The sequence below is a fragment of the Gadus macrocephalus genome, chromosome 21 (genome assembly GCF_031168955.1).
Source record: "Gadus macrocephalus chromosome 21, ASM3116895v1".
NCBI classification, from domain to species: domain Eukaryota; kingdom Metazoa; phylum Chordata; class Actinopteri; order Gadiformes; family Gadidae; genus Gadus; species Gadus macrocephalus.
This window is the reverse complement of record NC_082402.1, coordinates 7,408,644-7,422,990: the sequence shown is the minus strand read 5'-3', so window position 1 is coordinate 7,422,990 and position 14,347 is coordinate 7,408,644. Positions and strand designations below refer to the sequence as shown.

General features: G+C 43.3%; 1 protein-coding gene across 3 annotated transcripts; it reads right to left on the bottom strand.

Annotated features, from left to right (window-relative positions):
- Window positions 1-674: 674 nt before the first annotated feature.
- On the bottom strand, window positions 675-9,742 carry ccm2 (CCM2 scaffold protein). 3 transcript variants are annotated; one of them, XM_060041230.1, is made up of 10 exons: window positions 9,340-9,742; window positions 5,627-5,803; window positions 5,056-5,139; window positions 4,643-4,826; window positions 4,156-4,292; window positions 3,634-3,769; window positions 3,250-3,304; window positions 2,469-2,598; window positions 2,202-2,340; window positions 675-2,051 (listed from the first exon to the last, which is right to left on the bottom strand). In XM_060041230.1, exons 1-10 carry the CDS (start codon window positions 9,367-9,369, stop codon window positions 1,741-1,743), a joined length of 1,383 nt encoding a protein of 460 aa, XP_059897213.1. In that variant the 5' UTR covers window positions 9,370-9,742; the 3' UTR covers window positions 675-1,740. The 3 variants fall into 3 exon arrangements, with proteins under 3 accessions (XP_059897213.1, XP_059897214.1, XP_059897215.1); XM_060041231.1 differs by having other exon boundaries at window positions 4,643-4,823; XM_060041232.1 differs by lacking the exon at window positions 9,340-9,742 and adding an exon at window positions 7,282-9,324.
- Window positions 9,743-14,347: the final 4,605 nt, after the last annotated feature.

The following is a 14,347-nucleotide window of genomic DNA, read 5'->3' as shown; positions in this document are numbered from 1 at the left end:
TATAGTTTTCTTTTATCACAGACACATTTGGTAGATGTTATTTTCTTTACCTGACATGTTTCGACGGATATACTTCCGTCTTCATAAGAAGGTCACACGGGTGTATTAGTGTGACGCGTTCTTATCAGCTGATGTTAACGGAGATGTGATCCACCTGGCTGTTTTTTGACTGGTGAACCACACCTCCTGCTGTCAGTCCGCCCCCCCCAGGACGGCACTCCAGGAGCATCGCCTTCGGGCTCCGCTTTCTTATTTCAATCGCCTCCTTTATCCAACGGTGGTATCGGTTGTTTTCCTTCCTGCTTAATGACTCTGGCATTGTCCCAATCCATGATATGGTTCTCTCTTTTGCAATGGTCCGTTATGGCTGATTTGAGGTTTTCTTGCTGGGCCTTGTCCTTCATTGCTCTTGTTTGTCTCTGAGCTGCCTCCTTTTCACATTCCTTTTTATGTTATTTTTTTCGTGTGGTAAAACTCCTTCCCGTCTCCCCAATGTAGGTTTTATTGCATGATTGACATGGGAAGTATATCTGTCGAAACATGTAAGGTATGAGAAAATAACATCTACCAATATGTGTCTAAAATAACTATAAATAGTTATTTTATTATAATTAATTCATTTAATTATTATTAATTGATGACAATGATCAATTAAGATCAGAACACAGCTAATGTGAAGTAATTGTTATTTAATATCCATGACGGGTCTGCTGTACAGACACAGCTCATATCGCCAGCTTGGCAACAGTACTGCAGAGTGAAAGGCACCATGACCGCTATATGGGAATATCACACGACACTTCGTTACTGATTTAAACTGAAGAGAGAGACTAAACATCGAACCCTGTCCATCATTGGCTCTCTGGCTTTGTCAGTTCTGGTCCTCCTCACCCAAATGGCATTTCCTTTGTTGGCAAACGAATAGTCCTTTTCACAGAGCACCGTGAAAAGGCACCGTGAAAAGGACTATTAGACGTTGTCTATTAGATTACACATTGACAATACACGTATTAAAGAAATGACTAAAATATTAAATATATATGAACCATATAAGCAAAGAATAAACAAAAAGTTAATAGAAGAACACATGGAGGGAGAGGGGCTGGGGTTAAAGGGTAGAGGACGTGGATAAAGAACAAAAAGCATCCAATAACAGTCTATAATATTCCACAGCTTGTACATCGCCCTTTGGATATTGATTCTTTAATACTCCAGAGTCTATAGAGGGGATATTGATTATTATAATCATAAACCCTCAAAAACCGCTGGGGTAAATCGCTACATTGTCTACACGAGAGGCAGATACTGCCAATAAAGCTTTATAAACAATAGATACAACAAAATAATCTGTTAAACGTCATAGGCTATGGGTATCTTTAGAAATACAGCAATTAGTGAGTAGAGGACTCATCGACATCTGGTTGAAATGTTGTCGAACGAAGAGCTTACAACAATAGACGCCTAGCTTGTGCTACCAGGTGCAAAGAGACCACCTGGTAGCACGTCAGAATAACCGGGAGCTGCCCTGTAGGGCCGTAAGGGTTAAGATACCATTAAAGTTTCACAGACTTGTCTCCTTCAAAGTTGGGGGGCAAAAAAAAACAACATTATGAAAGTGTCATCAAATGTCAGTGCCTCTCGTTTAGCGCCGTTGTTGTTGTTATGGTTCCTCGATCCACTGTTCCAGGGATGAGGGTCTGTGGGTTGGCACCCACGGGTCCCATGGGGGGGGGGGGCGTGTCAGGGCGAGACCCCGCCGTCCTGGTCCATGCTGACGCCCAACGCCTCGATGTCGTTGCTGATGTCGGTGATCATGCGGTCCCACTCGTCGCCCTCCGAGGGGGCTGGGGCGTCGCCGCCCCCCCCGCTGTGGGTGCTGTCCCCGCCCACCGTCCCGGCCCCGTTGGCGGTGGAGTCGGAGGCGGAGCTCGCGGTGCGGCGGTAGCGGCCGAAGCTGTCGGTGATGATGCCGCGGCCGTCCTTCACGCCGATGGTCTCCAGGAAGTTCTCAAAGTGCTGGCTGTCCTTCTCGGGGATGAAGGGACGCAGGCCTGTAGCGGGGAGGGGGGGGGGGGAGGGGGAGGGGGATGGGAGGAGAGCAGAGCAGAGGAGAATGAGGAGCCGGACGCAAGTGGTGGTGTTTACCAAATACGTTGGACGAACGCGTCTGCTGGACCACTCAACAGGAGCTCGATAAGTACCCAGGAGGAGGAACTTCCTGCTGTCCCCGTAGAGCTGTCTCAGGTTTATGCAGAACTCGTGGATGGAGGCTCCGTTGCGGTACTCGTGGAGCAGCGTGGCGAACTGCTGGATCTCCTGAGACGACAGCTTGGTGCGTAACTGGAGGGGGACGAAGAACAGGGGAATCAATCATTCATTAGCAGTAGGAGGAAACTTTTGCTGTACAATAACGAGAGAGAGAGAGAGAGAGAGAGAGAGAGAGATCTCGATCCCTGAGAGTCCCGTACCGTGGTCATGTAGTCCTGGAGCAGCTCCGCCGCGGTGGTGCTCAGCTCCCCCTCGCTGGCCGCCTTGGTCTGGGGGGAGGCGGGCGTGGAGGGGGAGCTGTCGGCCGCCTCCAGGGAGCCCTCGAAGGAACTGCAGGGGGGAGATGGTCAACGTCAGAGACACACTGGGATCAGAGACGGGTTAGGCACATGGCACCTTTTAAAACGACAGTTAACAAAGTGCTTGAACAGACAATAAACCTGAATAAAATATATACAAAATGGAACTGAAGGAGCATTGCTAAGATTCCATTTCTCAGGTCTGCAACCCATAAATATTGTGAATAAGGTCAAAGGTCAACATTTTGAAATAAAATATTAATAAAAAAGACAAAAGGAAAATGTAAAAAGGAAATGGATATATGCGTTAAATAAATAAAACAATAAAAGCTGAATGATAGCACTGCTAATGATTATCTGTGGCCCACTGCTTGGATGGTGAACCTGTGGTAACCCACAGTTCTCCTCAGGGTATTGGATTACACGCCATTCGAATGCATGAAACACTGGCTTCAAAACAGACAAGCGGTCTGCGAGTCAGCAGATTCCATGAAGGATGGCTAATGCTGGTGCAGAGTCTGGGGGAAAAGCAGCCCCTTGCTTCTTCTGCGGTATGACATTTCACATGAATTGCAACATGGTAGTGTGGGGAGGGGGGGGCGACAAAATTGTTGTTTGCACCATTATCAGTTGGTGTAAACCTTAAGGACGCGTGCTGTCTCGGCGACACTGGGGTACGTACAATGTGCTGGCCTCAGCTTCGAAGGCCTCTTTTGCGTCCACCTTGCTCGAGGAGTCTGTAGGAAAAATAACCAGTAGAAACATAATGAAAACATCAGAATTTGAGCATGAAAAAAATGCATATTATAGAGTTTTATACAAATCTGATTGAACTATAATCAATTGAGCTTGAACAACACAGGAAGCCCTTAGCTGGCCCAAACGGCATGATTCTTCACTCAGAGCTCCTTTTTCAAATGTACCACTCAGCAATCGCAGCAAAATGCGTCAATGGCCAGTTTATGAGGCGGCCGGGGGGGGGCAAAGTCAAAGAGAGAAGTCAAGGTTGGAGTGTGACGCCGGCACGGACAGGCCCTGTCAGACCGCCCCGTGATGCTCTCCTTACCGCTGTACAGGGACAGGTGCCTGGTGGGTGTGGTGGCGCCGTCGAATATGGCCCGGTCCAGAAAGTCGATGGTGGACTCTGTGTAGACGATCTGGAACACCTGGCTGAGCAGCAGACACAGCTCCTCCGCCGTCGCCTGGAGGGAAGACATCACAAACTAAGATGCAAGGAGAGACAGGATTTTGCCATGATCTAGCTATTGCTGTTCGGTCGTTGAGTTAGTAGATGCTCCCCTTATACGGCTCTACCATCCTGCTTACTACCAATGTACTGTTAAAAAAAAAAATAAGTTGGACAATCTGGACAAGCACTCAGCAGCTGTGGATGATGACGATGATGTATAAGCATCATGGGAGACATGACAAGACGCAAACGAACAACGTTTCTAAGAGAGAGGATGCAGGGAGGAGCTCAAAGCCAGTGCTAGCGTGTTTGCATCAAAGGTCTTCACCCCAGGAAGGCCCCCATCCCGGATCAAACTAGAGGAGGACGCCGGCGTGCGTCTCTGTACAGATGAGGTACCTTGTTCTCCACGGCCAGCACCAGCAGGCAGCACACCTCCACCAGCCCCGCGCCGCTCTCCGACAGGGAGCCCAGCGTCTGGGACTTGTTGAGGTCCGGACAGGAGCTGGGGCACGGAGAACCCCCGGACTCCTGGGCTGGAGACACGGGACGGGGGCGGAGGGCGGACGGAGAGCACGGGAGTGTTAAGACTTGCAGGATCGGTGTGCTAACTGCGTCTTCTACGTATGAATAAATAGACAGTAGGAGATAAACTGTGTCGACTTTTTTGGAATTTAACTTCCAGCGAAAATCTGAATCGCGCAAACACTTTTATCCATGGCATCTTACGGGTGAGATCGGGCTGAGAAGAGAAAAAGCATCCAGTGTAAATATGGCACGCTGTCACAAGTCGCCCTATGACCCTTCACCACGCCCCGACACCAAATCGACAGGGGGCACTGCCTCTGGTCGTCTGTCCCTCCCTCCCTCCCGATCGACCCCTCACCCGTCTTGAGCACCACCAGGTGCAACGAGTCGTCCCGGATGTAGGAGACGGCGGCGATGTCGTGGATGGGCACCCTGAGGATGATGTCCTCTCCGTCCCTCCACACCAGCTTGATGTTGTAGGCGGAGAGACTCACCACCGCGTCCAGCTCCGGCGTCAGCTGGCCTGCCAGCTGGTTCGTCTTCTGGGGACAACAGGACGGGTGGACCCCGTGTGTTACTATTTAGTGTTTGAGCACATGGCAGCTCAACCTTTTTGTTACCGTTACCAATCTATCAAGTCTGTTTTCTTTGCAATTAACAGGCAGGGGATGGAATCCTGAATCCAGTCCCTGGGATTGGAACAGCCCAGCCACCACATCAGTCTGCCCTCCTATATACAGTATATGAGGCGGTGCTGTCTGAGGACCTTACCCTTGCATTGTCGATGAGCTGCAGGACCTCGGTCCGACTGGAGGGGTTGAGGTAGCCTGGCACAGACGTCAGCTGGCCCAGGTACTGCACGGTACACAACAAGGACTCAATATGGACTCCATATGAACTGCCTTGTTGAGAGCTTCAGTCTATTCTGAATGACCAACTACTTGAACAGGCAACCATTGAGAAAATCAAGGTGTCATACCTTGAATAAAACATTCTGCTTATTTAGAGCGATCAGATTTGTCGAAAATGTATTTATTTCGAGCAATCGGATCGCTCGAAAGAAAGTGTTTTCCCACCAATCAGATAGTTCCATATTTAAATGTATCGTCCCTTAATCATATCGTATGTATCTAGATACGTATCGTATCGTCCTATATAGGAGAGATGCACACCCCTAATTCTTCCATTAGATTTGGCAAGTATTTATTGCCTTAGAAGGTTTAGGGTTATTGGGTGTCTTAAAATGTGATCATGGCTTTATGTGAACAAAATTGACCCAACCATATTTTCCTATATGGTTTCCAAAAGAAAAAAACGTTTCTGGAGTAATGCTGTGACTCACTTTGACCTCCTTCTCGATGTAGTCGTTGAGTAGGATGTCAGGGTCGATGCGGTGGTCGGGCTGGGACAGGGAGAAGGTGTGGAGGGCCCGCCTCTCGGTGGTCTTCTCCGAGGTCTTCTTGTCCCGGCCACGCTCTCCCTTTAGGAACACGCGCTTGAACGGCGACACGATGCCGGGCTAACCAAGGGACGAAAGGAGAGTTTAAGGAAATTTGAAGGGTAGATGGGATGTTGGTTTGATAACGAGTTGAAGCAAAGTCTATTGTTTTTCTTCCTTCACTTTTTATATTGCCTTTGTAACTTAATGGACAAGGCAGTGATGAGAGACTGATCATGGGTTGAAGGAGGGATGCCCTCCCACTCGGTTCCTTCTCAATGTTTTTTCCTTGATAATGAAGGGTGTTTTTCCTTGGCCCTTTGGGGAGTTAGGGTTAAGGGGGTTTTCACAAAATGTACCTATACGTAAAATAATGGATATTTTCTAGTTTTAAGGGTAGACGGATAGGTAGCTTGATTCCAGTTGAAATACACTCTATAGTTTTTTTTAATATATTTTTAGGGACTGTGGCTTTATGCACAGGGTAGAGACGGAAAAAGGGGAGTACTATCCTCAAGTAGTTATAATTGAGTTTAAGTAAATGTTATAGTTTAAGCGCAGATATAAGAGCAGTTTAATTGTAGTTGAAAGATATTCTATAGTTTAAGGGGAGATATAAAAGTGGTTTGATTTGAGTTGAACAGTATTCTATAGTTTAAAGGCAGATCTAAAAGTAGTTTGATTTGAGTTGAAAGATATTCTTTAGTTTAAGGGCAGATCTAAAAGTGGTTTGATCCTATCAGCCACAGCCTTGCGGTTCTTAGCACAGTACTCGCCATAGGCAGCCTGGGCGCATTTCAAAGAGTCTCTGAAACACAGACCATGGACCACATTATATACAATTAACATGAGCTTGAAAATAAAAATACACATAAAGACATCTTGTGGGAAGCACAAGCCTGAAGAACAAGATGAAGGACTGATACAACTCGACCCCACCCACTCTAGACAATGTAGACCCGAATTACTGCAATGTGATTTGTGTAGACAGTGGTGACTGTGAATAGTGATACTGCTAGTTTGGGTCAGTTAACACATTGTAAAAAGAAGTGGATGGTATTTAAAAGCACTTTTATAGATATGGTGATACTCAATGCGCTTAACCCACATGGTGATTAAGTAGCTCTGAAATACATCCAAAAACCAATTCTGATGATTCTATATGCTAACATGAGGACAAGATAGGGCTTAAAAGTATCTTGCAAGTCAATATCAGATGCACATATGATCAAATTAAATTGAAGATGCTCTTCAAATTAACTTCAGATTAGCGTTCTGAAGAAATGTTTGAGAGAGAATCAAAGGCAGAGGATCATATCACAAAAGGTAAACGTTGAAAAAAATCCCCTCAGCAAAGAGGAACTAGTTCTCGTTTTTCTTCCTGTTCACCCAAAATACACACATTTTCAACCCTACGTGTTTCAACTTGCATATTAAATTGCACTCCTTATTATCAGCTTGCGCTCAAAAATGAAAGGATCTCAATTCCTCCATAGAAACAGCATGTAAAACAAAACATGCCTTAACATCCATAGCGTATGAAAAACAGCAAAAATTACCTCGTAATCCATGTGATCTGACTGATGTGGCTACTTAACGGGACGCAGAGTTGATGCGAGAGACGTTGTGGGTGGACGCATTCCTCCCCTCCCGTCAGCCACACTACGTCTGTCACCTGTTGTCTCAAGTCACTAGCAGCCTTAGCAACGGTTGCTAACTGGGGAGGACGAGGGGCGGGGGGGGGTTCAAAAGCTATATGAAATTGGTTGTATTGCTTTGTGTGTGTGTGCGGCTTCTACACATGCACAAATGCACACACTCAGAGAGGAGCACCTCTGACTCTAAAGAGAATCCAGAACAGGAAAGGGCCAACCACTTACTTCCTGTGATTACACTGGTGGTCAATATTTGCACAAGTTTAACTTGCATTGACTGCAAAAACAGAAACACATCCGACAAGATACATATGGGCTCATAATGTGGACTTCACTCAATCTGAACAATTGTATTTGTATTTATTTTCAGTGGCCTATTAGGGATTTTTTCCCTTTAAAATGTCCACACAATCTTTGATAAATGATCTCATATTGTGGACCGGTACACCACGCAGTCCCAATACATTATTCAGCAGTTTTTCGTTTCTGGTGGCTGCTGGTGGTAACGGAGAGGTGCATTAACATTTCATGGGCCTTCTCTCGGGAACCGGCAGAGAACAGCAAGCACAGGTAGCTCTCTGGACAGTCTGGCCATTGACCAGGAAGCCCAGCACCAGTTTATTTTCTCTATGGAATTTGGCTTTGCACACTGAAGATGATGAACAGGGAGGTAACTGAAGACGTTCTAACTTTCCAACCGGAGAAAACACTGGAAATAAACTCAAAAGCACCAGGATCCCATGGTTTAGTTCTTGCCAGTGCTGGACAAAGGAAAACATAGGCAAGTGTGCTCTCATCAAATACGTGTTTTAAAAAATAACATGACTCGGAACAGCTACAGCTAAGCTAGTTATCTTAACAAAGTGAAGTCAAACTGATGATACACCAAAACTAAGGTTTTTTTCTCCCCCACATTCATGTGAAAAAAGCCTTACAAGCAGTGTGTTTAACATAACAAAGTAAGAATATTTCTCTATATATGGGAGTCTGCGTCTGTATTTGAATGGCTATGAAGTATAACAAACGTTACAAATAGGTTATAAAATAGGTGTCTACATTGGCTACGATCCAATGGCGCCCCAAAGTGGTAGAGAGCAATATTGCATGAAATGCTAACAACATAAATTGATATCTCATAGTAGCCTGTTGAGATCTATTGATTACAGTCATGAAACCCTCCACAAGGCTCTGCAGAGCACATTTGGCCAACCAGGTAACGCTTCATATGAACCAAGCATGATGCTATATTTTATCTTGAGGTGCGCTTCCAAGTAATTTGAATGACGAGTTAAGAATTTCTCCATCATCCACAAACCATAAAACTACAGGATAACGTCAGGAAACGTCAGGATATCCCGACTACAATGTTGACAAGCAGATCTTGCAGCAGATATATGATCTGTAATGGAACAATGGTTTGTATTGTATTGTGATAATGCCTGGTGTGCTTTCATAAAATGTTGACATACTCTTTAACACTTATTAAATTAAGCTATGGAGTCCAGAATGAAAGCGGAGATAGAAAACAGAGACATGCTGTGTGTTTGCTTTATGTTTCACGATAGACACTGCAAGTTTTAATAAATAATGTATATGTTATAGATGACACTAGTTTACAAAGTGAACACATAAAGTAAATTACTTATATATCTTTGACGTGTATATTTGTAAATCTGAATTAAGTTAGGATTAACTCCAAGCGCATTAATGTGTCCATTTTATAATCGATTTAGGGGGCGTAAACTGCCAAATATTTGAGATCTAATAACCTGACCTGTACAAATCATAAACAAGTTGCTACTTTCAGAAAGTAGCCTATACACCACGAGCTGAACTGTGTTTGAAGCAGCGGAGACATATATTATCGTATACACAGGTAGTACACTGTAATAATACAGCAAGTACTGAATCCTGTTAGCAAGCTAGGAAGTCAAATAATTCATAAGGTAATCCCCTACTTACCTTTTTAACTTTTTTTACATCCTCTTCCATGTCTACTACGGCAACGTTGTCCTCGTCATATTCACATCAACATAAGGAGATCTTTGGAGAGCACACATTACTGATTGTCATCCTCTGACAACTTTATGGAAAAGGGCTTGGTTAGCCTGCTGGCTAGCCTAGCATAGCTCCTGGGATGGGTTGGCTTACACGCAGGGAATTTAAGATGGAATTTGACATCGTTATTAAACAAGACACACACTTTGGTATTTAAGGATTGGGCACACTGTGTTCAGACGGAGTATCAATATCAGCAAAACGAACTGGTGGAGAAGAATAAATAACTCGGGCGTAACATTTTTAACTTTTTAACACTATCGCCATTTTGGGCGTTGAACTACAGTGTGACCCAGCATGCTTTGCGCGTCTATTTTGGCAGTGGACACACAAATCAACAAGTGATGATGACCACTCGTCGCCTATTATTATCTTATCCATGGGTCAGTGTGCCATGACGTGTGTAAGAACATCGTACTGGTATACATCCATCTGCCCAAAATTAACCGTATGCTTGTATATAGGCCTACTGCAGTTCGATTGATAGTGTAGGGTACAAATGAAATAATAAGGTTGATACATTTTCCAGGTTAATATCCATATACACCCCTTCGTTATACCTATGAAGAGGCACACATGGGGGACATTTTAATTCATACATTGGTCTTTTTCTTATACTTTCGTTTGTAGACATATATCATCCATCCATCCATTCTTTCATCCATCTGCCATTCATTTCTTACATCAATTTATTCATTTGTATAACTAATGATAATCGTTGTTTGGAAATTGATGTAGGCTAACACCATAGCAGGGAGATTGGAGAGATAATCATTTATTAATTGGGTTGATATGATATTATATATTTTTGCCCAGAAATAATCTGAAATAAATACAATACTGGTACACATTGCACTTTCAAAGACTATATTTATTTTGTTCTCTTCTGTTTGAACAGTCTGATATAATAATCTACAGTAAGGCTTAACATTACATTTTTCGCTTAATATTTCTGTTTTCATCTAAAAACCAAAACATACAAAATAACTTTAGCACCATGTTATCAATAATATTCATATTGTTCCCAGAAATAGGGGTTAAGTACAATACTGGACATCAGTTTTGCTCTTTTTTTTTTCTTCGAAGAATGCTAGTTCCGTGGAACAATTTGCTTACATTTTATATTTAACAACAACAAAGAAATAATTCTTTATTTTATGTTCTCAATCACAACATGGTTGTATAGAGTACATTTTTATTGATATGCTACAGATTGTAGCAAATTGTTTGCGTACTGCAATTTGCCAACTGAGTAGCCCAGATAAATCATATAGTCTAGGGAGTATTAGATTTGTAAAATACACCAACAAGCTAACACAATCTAGAAATTGATTGAATATTTAACAAAGCAATATTTCCCAACACCTTTTTGCTCGAACAATTTCAAAAACCAGCAGCAATTAATATAACAACCGTACTCGCTTCATTGGAATATCAAATGCATTTTAACAAAATATTACAGCCAATTCCACAGTAACAACAAAAATAGATACACACAAGTTAAAGACATAGAGAGATGACAGGAATTTACAACACAGCAATTACGTCCTATGCTCGTCCTCAATAATAATTCCGTTCTCAGAAGCACTTTTGTGCTTCTGAGAGTTTGTGCCAAAATAATGCTTCTTTGACGCGTTACGTTTCACCCCCTCCGAAAAAAGAAGTCCTAGTGCAGATTGAACCAAAGTAAAACTAAAACAAAAGAATAATAAAAAAAGAGAAAAAATAAAAGATCATGATTAACATCACATGAAAGATACACATCTGTTGCGTGTCCGTTGTGTATGCGTATGTGTGTGTGTGAGTTTGTGTTTGGTTGAAAAAAAAAAAAGCGGCACCATTGAGTATTTGAGTTCTGTTGTAAACAGTGTAGAATTGAGTTGCTAAATGTCCCGAGCGCGGGGTTTCTGCAAGCTTTTGGAGCCAGGGGCCTTTTCAGTCCACCTGGGGGATGGCTGCGCACCACTGGAGCCACAAAGTGGAGTCCACGGCCCACTGGTTGCAGTAGCACCTTTTTGTTTGTTTATTTTTAAATGTGTTTATTCAGCACCAGGTTGAACCAAAAACGAAATAAACAACCGAAAAACTTGTTATCAACCAAGCATTTGCCTCCTTGCCCGGTCATAACAGATGGCGTTGACAGAGAGGTATATACTTAAACAAAGACTCAAACGAGCAAACACGTCGACGCTAGCTAGATTCGCCTGCTGCTACAGTACATATGAAAAGGGGGAAACCAGAGGAAACCCTTATGTGGTTAAAAGCACCTACATGCGTAATGTCGAGGATCACGGCACAATTTTACAGGCATGCCAACGGAATGATGGGCGAACCGGGGAAATTATCTAATTGGACAATGAAAATGTGTCCGGGCTTTATTTCAATATATCGCCCCACTCCAAAGATGCAATATAACCAATAGCTTTGCCCTTTTGGAAATCTTTAAGCTCTCCATATGTATGTATATATGTTTATATATATATACCTTAATGCAGTCATTATTTATTTATTTGGCTAAGTATTGATGTATTGTTTACACAGGACAAACGACACACAAGTTTTACACCTTGGCACTACAAATCATTCATCATTGCAAGACGGAAGATGATGTGAAGGCATAGACAAAAGTATATAACAATCATAGACCAGAACAGTTTTCAGAATCGTCATGGCTATTTCGTCATAACTATTATTATTATTATTATTATTATTTATTCAATTAATTAAACACAATGGTTTTGAGGACTTTGTTTTTGATACTTTTACCTTTGCGTAACATTTGTGTTCACATACTGAATATTGTTGAGATAGCCTCAACCCCTGCCATCTTGAATAACTGGCGTGTTTTACACAAATACACCCATTAACCCACAACATTACTCAAGATAGTTTGTGAAATTCTGAATGAAATGTTATCCCTTATTCAAATATTTGCTTGAGGTTTAAGATGGCATAGAGAGAGAGTTTGAAGACTTGGCTTGATCAAGTTTTGGTAGACAAACAAAGAGACACTTAGTCCCTTGGAACGTACAAATGGATGGATACAAAATATAGTGTTTATTGTTGCTATTGTTTGTGGACCTGGCTGCCATGGCGATATTGAAGCACCCAAATAAAAACAAGGCACAACAAGGAGTAGGAAGCAAACTTGCCGTTTGGAACGCTCTTGCTGTGTTTCTATATTCTATCAGGCTTGTGACTTGGTAGGAAGTATTGGTTTGTACTGCAGGCTTGCTTTTGAGGCATGTGAATTTTGTCATAAAACCAGCAGCTACTGTAGTATTTAGGATGCATGCTTTTAATACTGTCTAATACTGTTTCCTGTATCAGAGGAATATCGGTAAACCAATGGTAATATAAAAAGTAACTCACCCATAACCTAGTTTCTTGCAATACTGTTGATGTTGCAAAACGGTACATATACTGTATAAATGTTCAATAAATATGTTGTGCGTTGTATGTGTGCATTGTGTGTCATTAACCATCCAGACTCACGCTGGCCCTTGCAAACTCAACTCAGCTCGCCAGTCAGAGAGTCAGACATAATAGTCCTACTATAATCAAGGCAGGCATGATAAGCACCACAAACAAAGCGAAAACGGTGCATGATGACCGAGCATACGTTATGCTGTGGCACTAAAGACCAAGCCTAGAAAAAGAAAACAAATGAGTCACAGTGTGTATCTGCCCCTGATTTTAACACGTGGCCATGTCTGAAATACCTCAGTGGTGTTTGTTCCCAGAAGGAAGGATGCACAGAATGCCGGGCAGCCAACCGCCACAGCGATTCCCCTATCCACCCTCCCTCGAAGCCTAATAATATAATGACGATTCTTCAGTTACAAAGAAAATGAAAAGGAACCCCAAAGAAGTACCGATTGTGGTGGAGCTATCTTGGCCAACAAGTGGTCCAGAGACAACATGGAGACCCTTGAGGCCGTGCCCGTGGTGGGGAACTGAATCAAGACCCTCCCCTCCCCCCCTGAGTCAGCTGGTTCAGTGGTCTGCATCTATTGGTCCTGAGGAACCCCTTTCTTGGCTGTTTTGTGTGTTAAGTCAGTAAAATGCAATCCATTCATTTATCCACTACCTAACTAATAACTAACGTACGTGGCTGCGGAAACACCTGCCGCAGACGATGACTCGTCTGTTCGCTAACGTCAAATGGAGATTGTTGTAGTTGTGGCTGTTGTTATTGTTGCATACTGGAGAGTATGTGACGTGTTGGAACTGAACCAACTGGTTTTCCACCCCGCGCAGGTCTAGGAAACGTCAAACGTTTCAAACTAATAAGGGCAGGCCGTGCCTTGGTGTGTAATGGCAGTATATAAATATATATGTATATATATATATGTATATATATATATATATATATATATACGCAATCATTGCATTGTGTTGTCATGACGGATCATCGATTGAGAGTTTAGTTCCGAGCGACCAGGGAGTTGGTGAGAGAGTGGGGGACACCTATCCCACTACCCAAGGGGGGGGGGGGGGGTAAGAAGTCAGAGCAGCAACCAGGGATGGAGTCAAACAACCCGGCCGGAAGAACAGAGCTGTGTCCAGGCAACTGGTAGAGGGGGAGGACCCCCGCTCACGCAAACATACCCACCTACTTCCATAATGCACACACATGTTGCTCTCCCCTGTTAATAGTCTATACAGTACACATAGAGAATAATGATGAGACCGCTCTTACATCAACATGCATACATCCCCCCCCCCGCCACCCATATCCCTTTTTTACTCTTTTACAGAATCTGTCCCTCCCATCTTTAGTTATTTTCCTACCCCCGGCAAAAATGTAACCCTTACCCCCTCTTTTGACCTGGGCCCACGTGGCGTTCGCCATGGGCAGAAAACCAGTGTAACCAGGAAGAAGATATCCTCCCTTTTGTCTATAAGGCTC